Source organism: Thermobia domestica, chromosome 16, assembly GCF_964235325.1.
Source record: "Thermobia domestica chromosome 16, izTheDome1.hap1.1, whole genome shotgun sequence".
Lineage (NCBI taxonomy): Eukaryota > Metazoa > Arthropoda > Insecta > Zygentoma > Lepismatidae > Thermobia > Thermobia domestica.
In genome coordinates this window covers 66,885,089-66,907,223 of record NC_137469.1, presented here as the reverse complement: position 1 = coordinate 66,907,223, position 22,135 = coordinate 66,885,089, and the positions used below count along the sequence as shown (strand labels likewise).

At 32.8% G+C, this 22,135-nt stretch overlaps 1 protein-coding gene across 5 annotated transcripts in view; it reads right to left on the bottom strand.

Annotated features, from left to right (window-relative positions):
- The window catches only part of Dhc98D (Dynein heavy chain at 89D), a 608,487-nt gene that overhangs the window by 89,854 nt on the left and 496,498 nt on the right, over positions 1 to 22,135 (bottom strand). For all 5 annotated transcript variants that reach the window (XM_081742517.1, XM_081742516.1, XM_081742518.1 and 2 more), the window contains exons 70-73: positions 21,321 to 21,480; positions 15,948 to 16,149; positions 13,224 to 13,366; positions 10,262 to 10,423 (exon numbers count right to left, since the gene is read on the bottom strand). In XM_081742517.1, the coding sequence (XP_081598643.1) occupies positions 10,262 to 10,423; positions 13,224 to 13,366; positions 15,948 to 16,149; positions 21,321 to 21,480 (667 nt within the window). The remainder of the gene's footprint in view (positions 1 to 10,261; positions 10,424 to 13,223; positions 13,367 to 15,947; positions 16,150 to 21,320; positions 21,481 to 22,135) is intronic.

Genomic DNA, 22,135 nt, shown 5'->3' with positions numbered 1-22,135 from the left:
AAAATTAAAATTGTTGGAGAATTTAAATGATGTTGTTAACGTAAGTCAACTTAGGTCAATAGAAGCTCAATTAGAGAACGACAGAAAACGATTTGAAGATGCATTAGAAACGTTACAAGACACATATATAAAGAAAGAAGATTTTCAAAAGGCTAGAATGGATACTACTAAATTGATTATGCAGAAAGAAACCATACCTTTATTATATCGATTGAGAGTTAAGAATGTTAAACACCCAATCTTTAAAATATTCAATCTTTCTAATTTTTACAAATTTCTCTATAGTGGGAAAATAATGCACATAGAACTAAGTTTGGATAAATACTTTCTAGAGATATATTTAGGTGATACTTTGATCGAAAATGTACCTTTTAACTTTAACAAGAATGATATAATTACAATTAAACCAAATAAAAATTCAGCTATGGAAGAAGGTCAATTATTGTTTGTTGTAATGTATATAGAAAGAAAACTTTCCTAAGGACGTTTGCTATATAATAAATATGGATATTTTTGGTAACATTAAAAGTATAAAAGAAGAATCTAGAGAAGTTTTTACATCCTGGGTTGATTTTAAGAATAAAAGATTGGTTAATGTATCTAATGCTATTGATAAACAAGATGTTGTAACATTAGAACAGCTTGAATCAGTGAAAGAAGAGTTTAATTTACTTACAAGAAAAGAAATTGTTGAATTACCATGTCGATTGGCAGAAGATGATCTTGGGAACCAGCCTTTTTTGTATATAATTTAGCTGCTGCCTACAAATTTCTTTATAGAGGTAGGTTAATGGATATAGAATCAAGCCTTAATAAACATCTTATAGATCTATTTTTAAAAGACGCTTTAGTTGAAAGTTTTCCATTACACTTTAATATACATGATCAGTTAACAATTAGACCAACCAAAGATTCTGATTTAAAAGAAGGTAAGTTATTATTGATTATTATGTATATAGAAATAGAAGATGGAGGTGAAAACGAATCAAGTGATGATGATGATAATGTTAAAAGTATAGTATTAGGTAGTGATAAATTTTATTATTTTTTTTTGTTGATTTTCTATACAATAAATAATGATGATGTATTGTGTTAAGTGTAAGAAATTGACAGATACGGAGGAAGATACCATTAGGATAGAATAAACAAAGAATGGAAGATATCTAAAGAAAGGTATTTGTTCTGTATGTGGTGTTACTAAAACTCAATTCGTTAAAAAGCCCGATTGACTAGAAGAAGGTAAAGGTGTTAAAGAAGACATTATAGAAGAAATTCACAAACCATCTAGAAAAAACTTTGACAGATTAAGTGTAGTTATAAAAGGTATCGATGATCTTTGGCAAGCAGATCTTGTGGAAATGGATAGTGGTGTGTTAAAAGGTGTTTCCAAATTAAATAAAGGTTATAAGTATTTGCTAACGATTATAGATGTGTTTTCAAAATATGCATTTGCTGTTCCTGTTAAAGATAAGAGTGGGAAGAATGTTACAGAAGCATTCGAATCCATATTAAGAACGAGAAAACCTAGTAACTTACAAACTGATCAAGGTAAAGAGTTTTACAATAAAGAATTTAAAAAGTTGATGGAGGTAAATAAGATTAATCATTACTCAACCTATAGTGGTAAGAAAGCTTCTGTTGTAGAAAGATTCAATAGAACACTTAAACAAAACATGTGGAAAAAGGTTCACAACACAAGGGAATTATAAATGGATAGAGATATTACCAACATTGGTTAGTGAGTATAATAATAGAGTACATAGAACAATTGGTTTAAAGCCTATAGAAGTTAATAAGAAGAATGAGCGAACAATATTGAAGAAAGTGTATAAGAAAGAATATAAGCGTGTTAAACCCAAATACAAATTAGGTGATTATGTTCGTATAAGTAAATCGAAAGGGTTATTTGAAAAAGGATATACACCTAATTTGTCAATAGAAGTATTTGTTATTAGTGAAGTTATTCCATCTAATCCGCCTACATATAGAATTAAAGATTTAGAAGAAGAGGATGTGCAAGGTAGATTTTACGAACCAGAACTATTAAAGACGAAACACAAAGATGAATACTTGATGGAAAAGGTGTTGAGAAAGAAAGGTGACAAAGTATACGTTAAATGGTTAGGATTTGATGATTCACATAATAGTTGGATAGATAAAAGTAATGTTGTAGTGTAAATATAAATGTTGTCTTTTATGGAATAATAATCATAAAAGACTAGTTTGAATGAGATAAGGATAATGAACAAAATAAAGTTAAAAATAAAGATTTTCTATATAATAAATATGAGTACTATGGATAATTCTCTTAGTTTAAATGATATTTGTTATGAACAGATTAAAGACAATTATTGGTATGGTATTTTTGGTGACTTTAAATTGATTATAGATAAGAGTACAGGATACTTCAATGCTACTAAGTTGTGTCAGAGTGGTGGTAAGAGGTTTGATAACTGGCTGAAAAATAAAGAATCACAAGAGTTAATAAAATACTACGATCAAAAAATAACCGATTCCTATAATCATAGGGGTCGCTCTAAGTATCTAGTAAAAGGTGGAGGAGATACAGAAACAAATGTTATTATTTCCGGAACATATGTCTATAAAAAAAGTATTTCTTGCTATTGCTTTTTGGATTTCACAGGACTTCTATTATAAATGTTACGATATTATCGAAGACTATTTAGTTTCTAATTTTAAGCAGATTCAAGAAAACCAAGAAGAGTTGCAATCAAGAGTAAAAGAGATAGAAGAAACAATGGAGAGATTAAAGATTCAAAACGAGGGCTTAAAAGATTTTGCAGCACCATATACAAACGATAATTCAAAAGATAATTGTCTAATCATATACAAGAAGAACAAACCTAATGATCCTTTCCCTTATTATGCTATCAGATGTCAAAAGAGAAGTCTATATAAGCCTCTTAATGAAGCAGAAGAAAAATATCCGAACCATGTAATAATATATGAAAAGTTTAGAGATCCTAATAGTATTAAGCTATTCAACCTAATGCAGCAAGAACTAGATATTCGTAAAGGTAAGGGTAATGATTTTTGGACGTCCTTATCAGAAGAAGATTTGATTAAAGAAATTGATTGTTTATATGATCGGTTATTATCTGATAATTAAGGTTAATATTAGATAATTAAAGTTACAACTTTTATGATATAATAATCATAAAAGATAATTAAGGTTACGACTTTTATGATATAATAATCATAAAAGGTAATTAGTTAAACATTAAACAAACCATCTGCTGTAGCATCGAATGCTAAATTCAATATACTACCTAAATCGGAATTATTACGGTATTTTCTTATTATAACTCTCCAATCTACATAATGTCTAAATAAATGTATAAACTCTACAGAGAGGTGTTGATAAATTGAAATGTTATGCCAATGAACTGTGTCTTTGAACTCTGCAATAAATCCTTCTGTTAAATTTTGAAATATTGAAATTATTTCCCAATCTACTTTATCAGAGTAATCTCTTATAAGGTTTTCTGATAATTGTTGAGTTCCAGATAAGCACCCCAAGAAACTTTATCTGCATGTTCTCGTATAAAGGCTTCAGAGAGTTTGTTTCCATAAGATATAGCATCAAAATCAACTTTGTCTATAAACTCATTAATAAATTCTTCAGATAGGTTTTGATTATACGATACTTCTTTCCAATCAACTCTATCTGCAAATTCTCTTACAAAGTCTTCTGATAAGTCTTGGCTTCCTGAAATAATCTCCCAATCAACTTTATCAGCTAATTCTCTTATAAACTCTTCTGATAACTTTTTCCATGAACATATTTCGCTCAAATTAACTTTCTCCTGATATTTACGTATGAAGTCTTCTGTAATATGATTATAGTTATATTCCTCCTCATAATCATCATAACCTATAGATAACCATTGTTCATCAGTCAGTGAATCTAATATCTCATCAGACAAGTTCATAACGTTCGCATATAAAATGTTTTGTATGAGAAATGAGTTCTTTTCTTTAGTGGCTTTCTTGAACAAATGATCTAACATACCTATGGACACGCTAAAATTTATTTTGTTTTCATCATTATAACCACCAATATCTAAATGTTTACATACACAATCAAATATAGGTTTGTAAGATAATATTTCCTTAGCACTAGTCATGTTCGTTTTTATTCTTAGATTTTTAAAATTTATCTCATTTTTGTTGGTTTTCTATATAACAAATATGGAGAAAGAATTTGATTTATTACATGATAGACTTAAACTAATTCATCATGATCTTCAACTCTTAGCAGCACTATTAGAGAAGCAAATACTGTTAAAGGAAAAAGAATTATTAATAATGCAACAAAAAACATCTGATTTCAGTAGTGATGATGAATATAAATATGGTAGTGATGATTATGATGATGATGATGAGTAAGTTTACAAAAATGATTTAATTTTAATATGTGTATATGTGACTTTGATGGGTTATTCTCATCAAAGTCGTGTTCTAATACAACGCGTAATATGTAGACAATGGCAGGAGTGTACAATGTTAAGCGTTGTATTAGGATATATGGAAGTAAAAATAATACAAAAATGAACAGAAATAATCCGGCGAAGATAAAAATTGAGTAGTAAGATTTTCTATATAGTAAATAAGATGAGTAATTATAGTAAATTTACTGTAGTAGAGTTAAGACGACAATGTAAAGACAAGGGGATCAAAAAATATTCCCGATTAAGAAAACATGAGCTAATAAACCTTGAACAATATGATGATGAACAAAGCAAAAGACAGATTAGAGATATATTCCCATTTAAACAAGAAGTAATTGAAGAATCGAAACCAACACGTATACCTATAAAAGTAGAATTAGAAGAAACAGCATTAAAGAAGCGTTTACAAACTATTAAAGTTGAAAACATAGGTGGATATAAAGATCCAATAAAATTTTTAGATACAAGTGGAAGAGTTGCTATTAACAAAATCAAAGAGGAATTAAAATTCAACCCTGTTAAAGTAAATCTCGTTTTCATTTGTGACTATATTAAAGATAAAGAAATACAAGAGCGCAATTTTAAAACATCAAACGAGAGAATATTAAAATCAACTGACTTAAATGAATATATATCTTATGCAAAACAAAAACTTCGTAGAGAAATGGAAGAGTTTGAAGGTAGAGGATCAGGATGATATTGCATCAAATTAAATATTTACAAATCAGATTAAACAAGTATGTACCATTAAGAGCTTCTTCCTATATTGAACTTCCTAAACCAATTAAAGATAAGAAAGCAGTGATTAATATTAAAAATAAAGACAACAAATGTTTCTTGTATTCTATTGCAAGCTATTTAAAACCTATAGACAGATGTTCTCAGTATCAAAGACCTTCACATTATAAACAGCTTGTTAATGAGCTGCAAAAGAAGTATTGCGATAACATTGAATTTCCTGTACAATTAAAAGATATTCCAAAATTTGAAAGAAGAAGTAATATTTCCATCAATGTTTACAGCTATGACAAAAACTATAATATATATCCACTTCAAATCACAAAAAAAGAAGCAGGAAACTCATATCAATTTATTATATGTAAAAGATGAAAAAAACAGTCATTTTTGTTGGATAAAAAACCTATCAGGATTAATAAGAAGTCAAGTGACAAAACATGAGGAAAAACTATACTTCTGCGACAGATGTTTAACGAGGCACTTTCGAAATGAGAAGCAGTTGCAAAGCCATATGCTATATTGTAAAGAGCATGACGCTGTTAGAATAGAACTTCCAAAACCATACGACAATCAAATAGAGTTTCAAAACTATAATCGATCATTAAGAGTTCCATTTGTGATAATTGCCGACTTTGAATGCATCTTATGTAAGTTAAAAATAGAGCATAATTGTAGTAAAACAGTAAAATATCAAAAGCATGAACCAATGAGTTTTTGTTACTATGTCAAATATTCAAATGGGGACTATAAAGCCCCTCTTAGTTATATAGGTCCAGATGCTGCAAAAGTATTTATTGAAATGTTACAAAAGGAAGCAATAGAAATTAAGGAAATATATAACAGGGTAGTTGATATGACCCCGCTTAGTGAGGAGGAAATAGAAGCTTATAACAGTTCGGATACTTGTCATATATGTGAGAAAAACTTGAATGACTTACCACCAGCCGTTAATAAAAAAATAAATATATTAAAGGGGAAAATACAGTTCTATAAGGATAGAGATGATATGAGTGAAAAGATAAAAGGATGGAAGCATGACTTAAAAAAGTGTTTGTATAAGATAAATAAAAATAAAGCAAAAGTAAAAGATCATGATCATTTAACTGGAAAGTTTAGAGGTGCAGCTCACAGTTATTGCAATTTAAACTATAAAAATCCCAACTTTATTCCTGTATTTCTTCACAATTTAACTGGTTATGATACGCATTTGTTTATTAAGGAATTAGCTTATGATACACAGAAAATTAAACTGATTGCAAACAATGAAGAAAGGTATATAACATATGAAAAATATGTAAAAGCAGGACCAAAAAAAGATGGAATAAATTTAAGATTTGTTGATTCATTTAGATTTATGCCAAATAGTTTAGCAGAGTTAACTAGTAATTTAAAGCCAGAACAATTTCGAGAAACATTAAAGTTTTTCCCGATTGATAAGCTTGATCTAGTTAATACTAAAGGTGATTATCCATTTGATTATGTTGATTCATTTGAAAAATTAGAAGAATCTGTTCCATTATCTATAGACAAATTTACAAACAGATTAACAGGAGAAAAAATGAGTCCTGAACGTCATAAGCTTCATGTACGAGTTTGTAAAGAATTCGATCTGAAGTTAGTGAGGAACTTAACTGAACATTATAACAAAACAGATGTTCTTCAATTAACAGATATATTTGAAAACTTTAGAGATGTGTGTTTAAAGGCATATGGATTAGATCCTGCATGGTATTATACAGCACCAGGCTTATCGTGGGATGCAATGTTAAAGATGACTAAAATTAACTTAGAAATGTTAACTGATTATGATAAAATACTAATGCTAGAAAAGGGTATACGAGGAGGAATCTCACAATGTAGTAAAAGATATGTAAAAGCTAACAACAAATATATGCAAGATTATAATAAGGATGAGTGTTCAACATACCTAGCATATTTAGACGCAAACAACTTATATGGATGGGCTATGAGTCAATACATGCCTTATAAAGACTTTAAGTGGATTAAACCTTACATAGATATAATGAACATTCCAGATGATTCAGAAACTGGTTACATATTAGAAGTAGATTTAGAATATCCGAAGTATTTACACAACAAACATTCTGATTTACCATTAGCTCCAGAAAATATGTGTCCACCAGAATCTAAACAATCAAAACTACTAACGACACTTTATAATAAGGAAAGATATGTAATTCACTATAGGAACTTAAAACTATATATGTCACTTGGAATGAGATTAAAGAAAGTGCATAGGGTATTAGAATTCAAACAATCAGACTGGTTAAAGAAATACATTGATTTAAATACAAATACGAGAACGCAAGCTAAAAACAAATTTGAAGAAGATTTTTATAAGCTCATGAATAACTCGGTATTCGGAAAAACAATGGAAAATATTCGAAAGAGGCAACCCATACAATTGGAATGTGATCCTGAAAGAGTAGAAAAATTAATTGCAAAACCTAATTTTGATTACAGAACAATATTTACAGAGAATTTATGTACTATACATATGAAAAAAGAGCGATTAACATTTAATAAGCCAATATATGTTGGTATGAGTGTATTAGAACTATCAAAACTGTTAATGTATGATTTTCATTATAACACGATGAAGCCGAAATATGGAAACAATATAGATTTATGCTATATGGATGCTGACAGCTTTATATATGATATTGAGACTGAAGACTTTTACAAAGATATAGCAGAAATAGTTGACCAGTTTGACACGAGTGAATACAAGGAAAATAACATATATGGACTACCACTAATAAACAAAAAAGTAATAGGTAAGATGAAAGATGAGAATAAAGGTAAGATAATGACAGAGTTTATTGGATTGAGATCAAAGATGTATGCTTATAGAGTAGAAAATAAAGAAGAGAAAAAAGCTAAAGGAGTAACTAAAGCTGTAATATCAAAAGAGTTGCAGTTTAATGATTATAAAGAGAGCTTATTTAAAAATGTTAAAACGTATAAAGACATAAACCTCATTAGGAGTTATAAGCACGATATATATAGTATAACCGTTCATAAGCTAGCATTAGATTCTTCAGATGATAAAAGATATATATTAAGAGATGGAGTAAATACATTAGCTTGGGGGTATTATGGGATAGAATAAAAGTGTAATTATGTATAGTGTAGTGTAGTGTAGTGTAATTTTAGATGTAAGTTTTTATGATTTTAAATGTCATAAAAGCATATTCAATCTCACTTTGGGTTATCCCTCTGTGTTAAAGTACAATAGTCAGTGGTGGCTTCATAATTTTTTTGGTAGTTAGGGGGTGGAAGGGGGAAAGTGTCTGCAGAACCTACATGTATCCCCTACTTTCGGTTTCTTACCAACAAGAGATAGTACAACATATCAGAGGTTTTTCAGTCTGGTGAAGGCTAATATTAATGCTTGGAATCCGAAATTAATCAAATTGGATTTCGAACAAGCCACAATAGCATCTCTAAGAACATTGTTGCCGGAAATGCACATTAATTGGTGTGATTTCCATTTTAATCAGTACTTGTGGAGGAAGGTTCAGGAATTCGGATTCATGTATGACTATAAATCAGTTCCAGAGGTGAGGTTCTCTTCATAATGTTTTCTGCTTTAGCATTTCTCCCTGTAGATGATGTCAATGTTGGGTGGCTTTCCATTATGGAAGATGCACCACATGACCAAAGACTTGAGACGTGTTTAAATTATTTTGTAGGACAATGGTTAAACAATCCCGATATTGACATCTTCATATGGAACTGCTCGAATCAACAGCACAGAACGAATAATACTATTAAACGGTGGAACCACAGACTCAAATCATTAATAGGTAAGTCAGCTCCTAATGTTTACTGTTTGGTGAGTATCTAAAAAGTGGGACTGTGTACAACGACTACCTATATGAAAGAAGAACTTTAAACATTGAAGGGAAACATAGACGACGTCACCATATAAGATTGGACAAAAGCTAACAGAATATGTAGCCTCAAAAGATGTCAAGAAATTCTTGAGGAAAATGGCACATATTCAAAAGTTGGAGTTTTTTTTTTTTTTTTTTTCTTCAGAAGAGAAGCTACCTACTAATGTACTAATTCAACTTTATTATAAATCATGAAAATAAATTACTAATTTATTGAACGTTAATATTGACTTTTTCTTATACTTATTTCAAGCTTGATCTGACCAAGAATTTTAGGAATGATTCAAAAAATGCATCAGAAGATTGTGGTCTTGGCCAATAATTAGTTTTTCAATCATGGGCCACAAAATTTTTGAACGGCCCCTAAATCCAGTTTTCGTATTTTCTACGGAATAAGCACATCATACTGAGTTAAGTGATAGTTTGGGTTTGGCTACACTACATGTAATTCTCCACATATAAGGCGTACAAGAAAATTTTGATTGAAATATAATTGGATCTTTCGATCCAAAAAGCATATCTCGATGGAATAAAGTTTGCTAGTGATTTTCTATGATGGATTCCATGCGCGTTCCGTGAAGTCTAATCGTTAAATTAGTTATCAATTTAAAATAATATTTTGATTTAGATACGTATCTTACCATTTATATAATTACTCAAAAGAATTTATGTAATTACTAGTTGATATAGATGCTTGAACAAACATATAATATAATCACTCTTAAACACAATAGAAGAACAAAAGAATTAAATAATAGTGAGAAAAGTAAAATATGGCCTCTGGAAGCTTCAGTTACTAAGTTAAAGTCGTCTTGTTCCAGAATGACAAGCTGGTAAAAGTTCTTTCTAAATGAATACGAAGATCATGCAAAAGTTACCGCTAATGAAAATATTAAGACTCATTACTGTAGTTTACAGATAGATAATAATTAAAAAAAAAAAAAAAAAAAAAAAAAGAGAGAGAGAGAGAGACCCTTCAAGTTCTACATTTTTCGTTATATCGTTATATTTAATGTGATAACCAAAATTGTTCTTTCTGTGGACAATATGTAAAAAGCAACTGCTAATATTAACGTATTTTTCTAAATCTCAAATACTAGGTAGGCATATAATAAATTTTATTGTACTTACTTCACCAATTAAATACTTCAGACTGCCCCAAGGAATTCGAGGATCTTTCGCAAGATGGGCTTTGGTCAGGTAAGTGTCTAATATTTGCACACAGACATTAAAATCTGTTTCATTGAAGTCATATGCTATATTCCACCCAATTTTACCATATTTTCTTCGTTCCTAAAGAAAAGTATTTCAACAGTAACGAAAAGAAAAAAAAAAAACTTTTTTTTTTTAAATTTACTTTAAAGATATATATATATATAATAAGAACAAAAATGCTTTATTTAAAACAAATATTCACCTTATTTCTTTAATAATAATAATACAAACTAGACAGAAAAGTTTCCTCCCCAATGACAATGCTCAAGATCAATTTTCAATTACAATACTAGCTGAACCTGCGTTCTCTACACAGCGCACCATTCATATATGGGCATGAATCTCCTTGTCATTCCTCACAACATCTGTACATGTTCCTTTAAAAACACAAGTAAAGGCCCTTTAATTATACACATAATTAATTATAATGTCAGTGATATATAGTCTTAATTGGGCAAAACACTCCAAACAATAAAGATTCATCTTAGACAGGAGAAATGGTTATCCTTCGTTTTTCATTATCATTTGGCCGTGAAACAAACGCCGAAGAGATATACTAGCCGCGTATACAAGTATGTGGTGTTGGAATATATAATTCGTATGGTGCTTTACTTTTTAAAATTTCAATACTTCCAGTGTACCCGTAAAAAAATGTAATAAAGAAATAACGGCCATTTTTTTTAAATATTCAATTAGAACTGAATAATCTACAGAAAATTGGCAATCGATCAGTGGAAACGGCATCTTTCTAGAGCTTGTGGTTCCCGAGACATTGTCAAAAGTATTAGCCATAAACATATAAACTTTTCTTCACCACAAGCTTATAAACCTAGCATTTTAATATATAGATAGGACAGAATCAAAGCTTTTATTTTAATCACATAACAGAATTATTCCAACATAATAATGAGAATATGAACTGTGTTAGGTCGAGTTTCAAACCGAAAACAAAACTTGATGTAAAGACTTTTCGAATAAACTTGTTGAATTTACTGATTTGTAAATATCATTATAACACTCAATAATATCTTCGTAATGAAAATATAGTACAAAAGTTTCATAGATTTGTTTTCGTGTGCTTAGCTGTATTTTTCTAAGTATAGCTGATTGACTGAAATTTTATTGCTCGTTTTCAGTAACCGTTTAAAGTAGGATTCGAACTACTAACCATCTGGCTAACCGATTGGAGAGCTAATGGTGGGAGTCAGCACTCGGTACGAATTTCCATTACAGTATAAGGCATAAACCATATTACCTCAATTTAAGACAGTTCTCTTAAAATAAAGCAATATTTATAACCATGAAATGATACTAAAGAATTATTAAACGAAACAAATAAAACATTTATCAGGGTTCTCACTCTATTATTATTATTATTATTATTATTATTATTATTATTAAAAAAAAAAACCTTCCAGGACGTTTTGAGGACAAATCGCCAATTTTCCAGGACTTCGACACAGGAAGGTATAACAGAATTGCAACTGTTCCGTTTTCTGTAGGTTTAAAACTCATAACAATGAAATGAAAAGTACAGTAGCCTATGCACTGAATATTAATGCAAGTACAGTACTAATACACAATAATTAAATACAGAAAGCGGAGCATAAGATGCTGCTATTTTTTGGTGGCCTCCCAGCTTCCCTTATAGCCCCCCGATCCACCCACATCCACCCAATCCACGAATTTTCATTCATTCTACATGACATTTTAATTGTGGACCGAACAAATTTACAAACAACAAAAATCTAATTTTCGTACATGACATCTTCATTGCGTGACAGTGTGACAGATATAATTAGGAACAAAAAAGGAATTATATTAGAAGTTTTTCGACTGAGTATGGAGTTGTGTGATTTTCTCATCTATACACATAATCTTTTTTTCTTTTAGCAAAACTGTTCTATGGATAGCTTTGACTTTGTCAATAAAGTAAAGCAAGACTTCACTTGTCTCAAATAGCATTTATACGAAATTTTACTGAAGAGTAAGTACTGTTGCGAAAATAGATTGATCATGGAGGATTGATACTGGTACAATGCACAGTTTCTGGAGGATAATGCTAGTGAAGACAGCATCCAAGAATGGGTTGACAAACTAGTGGATGAAAGAAGAAATAAGGATTCCCAGCCAACCATTCTGTTGGGAGAAAGAAAGCCTACAACCACCCACACATGCAGGATCATGACAAATTATTATTCAGCACAAAAACAGGAATAGCAAACAAAAATGGCAATTAAAATCTTTATTATAATTACGAGAAATCTGACATAGAGTATTTCTCTAAATTTCAAAGAAAGAAATGCATTTTTAAGGGCATTTCCAGGTTTTTCAGGATTTCCAGGACGAGTGGGAACCCTGAATTTACGATTACAGTTTCACTAATAAATGCAAGAACTGGAAAAATGAAAACAAAGTTCTCTCTCATTACGTAACTAAAATCATTCGACCTTTTGAATCGTCTCCGATATCTGAATATTTAGGACATTCAATAATCATATGCCTAATACACAGAGAAACGAATACTCACATATCTAATATTTTAGACAAGGCATGGCATTAAAACTTGGAGGTCAAAAGTTTTAACTGCCATACCTTGCCTAAAATATTAGGTATGTGAGTATTCGTTCCTCTGTGTATTAGGCATATGATATATCTATTTATCTATCTGCAAACAAGATAAACAGGAAGAGATTCTATTGCTTTCCTATTTTTGATGAACACAGACACTAGCCAACTTGTCTCCAAAACTTTACAGATTTTCAATGCTTCAGTTTTGTTTTCAGTTTAAAATAGGTTCACTGCTGTATCCGGAACCATGTAATTAACTAATAAATTAAGTGATATACCATTTTTTGAATCTTTAGTTTTAACATACCTGCACGACAGCATGGAAAAATGCTAGTACGTAGACAAGAGATTTGAAGGCTACATGATCACACGTTTCCAAAGTTTGAGGACGCATCTTCATATAAGTACTTCGAAGATTTAATTTTAATCCGTTAGGAGGTTCTGTCACCACTGTAATAAAGAATAAGTGAAATCTTGAATTATATATTACTACTTACAATTAAATGCAAAACAAGCTTAAATCCATTTTAACTTACCTTACCTTTCCTATCCAAGCCATACGTATTTGTAAAACTTGATTCAAGAGCTTAATATTTTCTGCGATATTTGGTTAGGAAGTAGGTAAAAGTATATAAAGAAATAGATTTTTCTTTCCATATCATAACCATATAATTTCATCAAAATTCACTACAAGTTCCTAACCAAATATCCCAGAAGAAGAGAAATTTTGATTTTTTGTATATAAGGATTAGAAACAACTGTGATTTTCACAAATAACTTTTGTTCATGGCTATGGACAAAAATCTAAACTCAGTTCACTCATGTGATAAAAAAAAAATCGATTTTGTTTCTATAGAAATATATGTTACTTCTTTTTTCCTTCAGGAAAAAGTTATCATTATTGCAACTGTTACAGATTATTACAACAATATAATGAAACACTAATTTTCTATTGCCGTTATAATAATACTCAGCATTTATACTGAACTATAACATTTAATTATGCACATTTTACGTACATTAAAACAGAAAATACACGATCCTAGATACTCTTGACCCTCAATTTTAGTACTCTTATGAACAGAATCATAATCCGATTACTCTGATCTGTTTACAGATGAAGTGCCACATAATTGAGAATAATTGAGAATCTTACCTATAAAGTGAGAATATTTGTTCAATTCAACTTATGCAACGCGGTAAAAAAAAAATGTCATATACTTATTTGTTAAAAATCCCAATATTATACGTTAATGTAAATTGTAATTTCTTGTCGCAGTTGTCCAACTGTCTATTGATATTTGATGTGTTTAAATTATCTTGATGCCATTTAAAGTGTCTACAGAGTCCTAGTATAATAAGTTTAATACGTATAAGGCGCATATCAACAGCTTTATTTATACTGAGACACTCACCTCTGTGTTCCCTGAAGACAGAATGAAATAACAAGAGTGATATAGTTGTTAGCTATCATTAACAATAAGTTGTTTTGTATTAACCCGGTTCATAAGTAGTGTATAATCTAGATTTTTGCAACAATTTCACATAAAATAGTTTTTAAGCAAACATACATTTTCATAAATCTTCTTCAGATATTATGACTTTTTCTCAAATTTTGTTTTCTCTCAAGTTTATAGATTTTCTAAAGGAAAAGTAAAAAATGTTAAATTCGCTATAATTTGCTACCTGGAAAAAGATAGATTAAGTGTTGACATATTGCAGAAGATTTATTCATATCTTCCTCAAGAAGCGTGGAGGTGGGTATTACAAACATTCATATGCATTCAGTATATTTATATTTACGATTTGGGTTCATGTAGAATTCTTACACTTCAGACTTATGTTTGCTTTCACATAAATGCTAAGTGAAATATGAATTTTTGCTATAAATATAACAGACGTACCTAGATATATTTTCTCAATGAAAAAAATGTCAAATAACATATGGTAATTATTCAAAAGGAGTAGCAAAGTTTATCGAAGCTTTATTATTTATCCCGAAGCGCACAACTATCACTGCTAGTCAAATCTATTTTATTTTGTAGTTTGGTTTAGTTCTTTAAGTTTAGCTTCACATCCCTTTTCAACAACAAGGCTATATGAGACATGGACTCACAATTTACGGAGAAATCCGAACCACTACCAGGCATTTCATACTTCTCTACCGATAATTGAACTCAGGAGCAGTGCACCAATGGCACGTGCGGGAGCCACTAAACCAGCGAGAAGGTATACTTAGATGTTTTCAGTGCTTACATGGTATAATGTGTTAACAGAAGCAAAGTTAAAGCAATGATCAGTGATGATATGAAACAGTCAGAGACCACTTCCAAAGAAGAATACTGAATGCATACGAAAGTTTGTATCATTGCTTTATAGTAACAAGCACAATATTTAGTTCTATCGTTAGTACTGAATAAAACAAATAATACAAGGCAAGCCACTAAGACTAATATAATCAAAGAGCTAAGCTCTTGAAAAAAATAGCATTTTGGTCACTTTTTATGATGTACCCCACCAAATAGGGAGACGGAAAATAACAAATTACAAAGTGCGATATGTTATTAGTGTAACCTTTTGCAAATGTTCTACTACATCAATTCAGTTGGAAGGGAGAGAGCAGGCCTCTCAAAATTTTTCATGCCCTTGTAAATTCGTTGGGCCATAAATCTGAAGAAGATCTATGGAAATGTACAGTATATTTTCTCAAACATTATTTCACGTGAAATTGTTGCAAAAATCTAGATATTATACACTACTTACGAACCGGGTTAAATACAAAACAATTAATTGGTAATGATACCTAACAACTATATCAGTCTTGATTGTTTTAGCAACATTACCTCATTATATTTAATATTTATTTTAATTAGCTGTTGAGTTTTCACTTGCACTTCTCTTCAAATCTAAATTGACGCAGTGCCTGATTCTAATATTTCTGATCTAATATAGCTATTAAAAAAATGCATTAATAATAGGACATAACAGAACATTGTAAATGAATTATGACGTACTTTAAGCCGAGAATTACCTTTTAGTGAACGCTGCAAAATACCAACAGGAAATCGTGGGGTAGGATCTGTTGTAAGCCATAACCTGAAGTCAGGATGAGGTTTTTCTAAATCTTCTAGTGCCTTTTCCAAGTCTCGTAAGAACGTGACTAGTAAATGGCAATTTTGTAACATTAACCACAGACCTCGTGCAATTGATGTCTCCAATAACGATACTGCAGCCTGAAAAACAAATTATTTGAATTAAACATACAGATGAATTTTTATAATTTGTAACAGCCGAAAGGGCACGTAGTCAAAATAAATGATGCCTATCTTGTTAAGTATCTTTACTAGTAGTATTCACGTCATTAGTAAAGATAAGTCAAACGATAGATACAATTACCTACTTAACAGTGTATATTTTTCACATATACAGTGCATGTGTGAGGAGCAGTCAAATTCCCGGAATTCTGATGTAGCTCTTTATTACCATAATATAAGTAGATATTTGCTTAATCGCTTTCAAAGTTGGCATCTTCGGAACACACACACACACTTGTTCCATGGTGGAAACACCGAAGGTCTCTTTTGGTATCTTCCGAAGTTCAGCCTTGCGCGTTAGTTTTGATTTCTTCTGCGTTGGCGAAACGAAAAAGGCCCATTTTTAGCTTTGAAAAGAGCCAATCATCCGATGGTGTTAAACTGCTTTTAAGGCTATCGAAAACTCTGAATCAGACTTTCCCCAATTTGCACATGAACTTGATGTCTGCGCGTTGCTCGATCTGTGAAATTGCGCCGAGTGATCATTACACACAACTCCGTTCAGCTACATTGCTCGTACACTACTTGTTTTGACCTGTTCACGCATGTCAATTTCATAATTAGGCAACCTAAGAACTCTACTGTACAAGATTCATTGTGACTGCATCGCAAAGGTCAAAACTACAACAGTATTCCGGGAACTTTCTGACTGCCCCTCGTATTAATCAGTAATCTATTCCAGCAAAATCAGAACTATCAATTGCAATAGGTTGGCAGCAAACAACATGCTTTATAACGCCATAAAAATTAATTGAATGGTTAAGGTTTAATGGAGACGTCAGCAACGAGTCTATTTTCTCCCGTCACAATAGACGAATAGACGATACAAGCTTCACATTAAAATGTACAATAACACTTCTAAAAGAACAAGGTAGATCAAATATGAGATCTACAAGAGATAAGCCTTCTCAAAAAAAAAAAAAAAAAAAAAAAAAAAAAAAGTAAAACAGAGGGCGCGGAAAGGATAAGGTAATAAATAAGAGAGTATAAAATATATGACAAGACAATAACTAAAAGAGGAGCAATAAGAAAAGCTCATAGCAAGAAAAATCTAAAAAGGAAATTCCTCAGAGCATGTTGACTATTCCAATCGCATGAATAAAACTGAGAATACGGTCAATAAAGATCGCATTATCCCCCAAAACTTGATTAAGATGTTTAGGTAGTTCTGAGTTCTGAGTATTCTGTACATTCTACAAGAATGTACCGAATACTCAGTGGAACAATAATCTTCGCAATACGCATGGCTAATGCCACGCACCAAATACGAACGAGTGAGATGTGAGTGTCGAATACGAAAGCGTATCAGAATAACTTTTTCTCGGCGACTATTACGCGGTGATATCTCCCAATTGCCCAAAAGCAGTTTTGAGTGGAGCTTATATTTGTTGGCCTAGTTCATTCACCTTGCCAGTGAGAGCGTATCCGTTGGAGGATGTAATTGTAAGATCAAAGCACGAAAGAGAGTGCTTTAATGCAACATATGTCAATGCGATGTTCTTGGCTACTGTGCCAGCACGCTCGTTTCCCCAAATGCAAACCCGTGCCGGCACCCAGTAGACGACACAGTCCTGTTGTAGCAGATGGCATCTCACAAGAATGTCTTGAACTAGTGTATGTTTAGTAAAGACATTCTCCAGGCTTATATTAATGCTTTCAGAGTCAGTGCAGACACATACACGTCGTAGTGAAAGCTCAACGGCTTGGTCGAGGGTAAGCTTAATTGCTGTTAGTTTCACAGTAAATATTGAACATAGACGATGCAGATTAAATTCTGAACTGTCCTTGTCCGTAACGAAAGCACAGCCAATGTAATTATTTCCTTTGGAATCGTCTGTATAAATCACATTAAATCGGGATACTGTTCTAATAACCCACCTAATTCCTGGTTACTTGTATGATATTTAGCGTATAATGCCAGCCAACGATCGAGCCTAAGTAAAGTAAACAACCATGGTGAGAGAACACAAAGCAAAGTGATGGCCACTCAAATTCGTCAGCGGTGAGACTGTCGTAATTACGAACATACAAGGTGCGGCACGTAAAACTGGTCTGTCGTAATATCATGGTGGTTTTTGGCGACAATTAAATTATATTCAGCTTCCTACCAAGAGATGGCGTGTCGAGCCGAGGTCGAGACACGTGACTGTATGTGTACGTGTAAAGCAGCTGCAGCCGCAGCCAGTGAAACGTGTCCAAACCTTGTTGTGTGAACTCGGGTGAGTGTGTAATAATGCCGTATTCGATAACCGAGAGTGTTGCCATTGTTGAAGCGTTCATTCGTACTGTATCTTTTGTGAAAACAAAGGATTTGTTTCACGAGAAATTTCCAGAGCTGTCTGTGCCAGCAAAATGCACCATACAGGACTTGATTTAAAAATAGCGGCGTACAGGTTCTGTTCAAAATGCTCCCAGGAACAGACCACCTCCTGTCCGCACACCTGAAATAAAGAGGCAAGTGCATGACGTAATACCAAGAAGTCCTCGTAAGTCAACCAGGAAATTGAGTCAACAGGTTCCAGCGAATGAGAGAAGTTGCAGACGTGTTTTAAGGATGCTGAAGTTAAAATTGTACCGGATAAGTGTTGTGCAACAACTGAAGGAACCTGACCTGCAGAGGAGGGTGCATTTCTGTTCATGGCTGTTGAGAAATATTGCCAGTGGTTTTTTTGGACCCACTAATGCTCATCATAAGTAACGAGGCATGGTTTCACCTGTCTGGGTACTTAAATTCCCAAAACAACCGTACTTCGTCGACAGAAAATCCACACAAAACCCACTAGGTGCCCTTGCATGACGAGTAGATTGGTGCTTGGTGTGCGATTTCCGCCTCACACGTTATGGGGCTCATATTCTTTAAGACCACAGTCAACATTACCATGTATTTGGGAATTCTGGAGGAGTTTTATTCAAACCTGACAGAAGAGGAGCGTCAGCTATGTTGCTTTCAGCAGGACGGTTCAACAAGCCACACATCGGATGCATCATTTTCCCGTGTGCATGAGATGATACACCAGAGCGGACAATTAACAAAGACTTGTGGCTTCCTCGGTCACCAGACTTGTACACTTGTAACTTTTACTTGTGAGGACTGTTAAAGGGAAGAATATACAAAACAAATCCACACACAATTGAAGAACTCAAGGCCTCAATCCACGATATTATCAATAGCATCGCCACACAAGAATTGACAAGTGTATATGTGAATCTCCTCACACGTGCTTAGAAGTGTGTTAAAGTGGGAGAGGGAAGCTTTCAGCACCTACTGTGAAGGTGAGTAATCACATTCAAAACAGTACATTTCATTTTATGTGTTGAATTTGTTTAATCATTGATTATGCTCATCTTCTGATGTCTTATGAAAGGACTGGCCAGTTTTACGTACCACCCTGTACGATGGAGTGCAGCCCGAGGCCGTGCTGCATATTAGTCATAAATCTGGCCAACACGAAACAGAATGCAGCAACAAATCAGAAATACAACGAACACAGGTTGTATAATTTCTGAGAAGTCTTTCACGATGATAGGCTAACAGTGGTTCATTTGCCTCTGCATTAAGGCTAGGAATAAAACTAGTGCGAAAGGCACCAGTAGCTAGCAGAATTCTCGAATGATAAACAGTGTCAAGAAATTTAAGCACGGAGGAACGAGTGGGTGAATACGGACGCCATATAACCATAGTTTAATTTGGACCGAATTAGACTCAATATAATCGGAACAGAACAATACGATTAGCACCTAGGTACACTAGGAAATTATACGATGCAAATTCAGAGTTCGAAGACAAAAGTTTCTAAAATTACAATATGTGTTGCCCATGTTAAGCGACAATCTTAAGTCAAATCCTAAAACCGGATCGGGTTAACAAACGTGAGACGAGTGCCACCGAGACATAAGTCCGGATCAACAAGGCATGTTCATTGGCAGCAGAAGTGTCCACACTGTGCTTTTTAAGCAGAAAAGCAAATGCTTGTCTCGTTCGACCAGCAAACAAGACAATTTAACGTCGATTGACGCTGTCTAGTAATTCCGCGAAAGTATCTTGAGTGCACACACCACTCTGAAACTTGCTCAATGCAGAGTTCGATTCTGAATACCAAATGAGACGCTTGTTAACCATATGTTCAAAGAGCTTCCAGACACAATTTATAAAAGCGATGGGTTTGTAGCTCGTGATCTGTTGTTGCGACTTTCTCTGGTTTTAACATGGAAAGAACCAGAACCTCACGCATCTTAGTGGAAACGTCTTCTTCGACCAGATGCGATTAAACAGCTGTAATAATGCAAGCTGTGATTTGCGTGAGACATTAAGCAACATATCGTAAGGTACACGAGCAATCCCTGAACCAGTGTTGACGTCTCACGTCAGGCAGAACTGAATTTGAGAGCTGTGAAGGGAACGATATAATCCTGAGTATTGGCGCTACAGAAATTTAAATAGTTTCTCTCGATACGAGTACGAATGCGATTTAACTTCACCAAAGAGTGTGCACCCTGAGACAGACGAAAAGTGGCGGTCCAATATGTTCTCTATCTCCGTGGAGCTAGTCTCCAGAATCCTGTCTGCTGATAAAGCAGACACATTAGTACTGGAACAAAGGTCATTTATGGCGCGAATCTGACGCCAGAGAGCAGTCATATGGGAAAGTTAGCCACTCTAGATGTATATCAATGCCTTGAGTGTGTGTGTTGGGTAATATGCTGCAAATCACTGTCGTAATGCCTTGCCTACCTACCTACATTCATTTTTCTCTAAACAACAAATTGCGATAATTGCCCTGTTGTCTTTCCAAGCTGTATTCTAAGAAAAGCTAATTGCTTTAGATTTAATTTAAACAAAGACACAGAAAGCTCATAAATTATTTACTTACTATTAAGTAATTGAGAAATCAACCAGGTATGTGTGAAACTTTCAGTGTATACTCCCCTACTTTAGTTATTGTAGTTAAATAAAAGAGCCATGGGCAATAGTGCTACAGGATACAAATGAATTATTTATCCATATCCAGATTTAATGAACTACGATGTAAATAGTAATTGATCCAAAATTTATAAAATGTATTATGAATAAAACTGAATATTTTATTTACCTTTTCTTGTCCCTGTCCAAGGGACAAATACTTGAATCTAAGCCCTCCGCATCCATATCTATCAGCCAGCTTCATGAGATCACTAGTAGGATCTGATCCTGGACTCAATATAAACACAACAGGAATTGTAGGAGCCGTCTGATCGTATATAACTTCAAAGCTACAGGAAAAAATACGATAATCATTAGTTTTGACGTACCTTATGTTCAAAAGAAAAACACTTTGAAATTGTTCTAGAGACAAGAGGTACAATAATATGATTGAAATACTTATATGGTTGGAACAGCAAGGTTATAAATGTTCTATGCGTTACCTTTGTGATACACAGTAGGTGTCACTGCGTGTAAATCTCACGAAGACGCATCACTGTTTCAAATACGAGCGATCTCTCAGAACTTTTCTACATGCTCAGACAATCAATTTCCCGAAATTTTTTTGCTGCAATGGTAGATGGACTGCCTTGCGGGTGTTTGTTTACATACCGTATTCTAAAACAGTGCTATATGACAGAAGAGAATTCCTTATTGCAAATTCAAGTATTGTATATCTTGTCTACCGTGGATAGCGGCCATATTGTTCAATGCACGTCAAGGGCATCTACGTGATGCTGACGTTACTAAAACAAACGAAAAAACGAAAGGCAGTAAACTTGAAGACTTTTTCTATAAAATAGAACTAAATGCTTGCTAATCACAGTAAAACAGTTTTCGGTTTATAAAGCGTTTAAATTGCCTATTTCTTTTACGTTAACGCTGGATAATCATACAGTAGACTATGAAAACATGTACTCAAAATTAAGTTTTTTTGTTACAGTC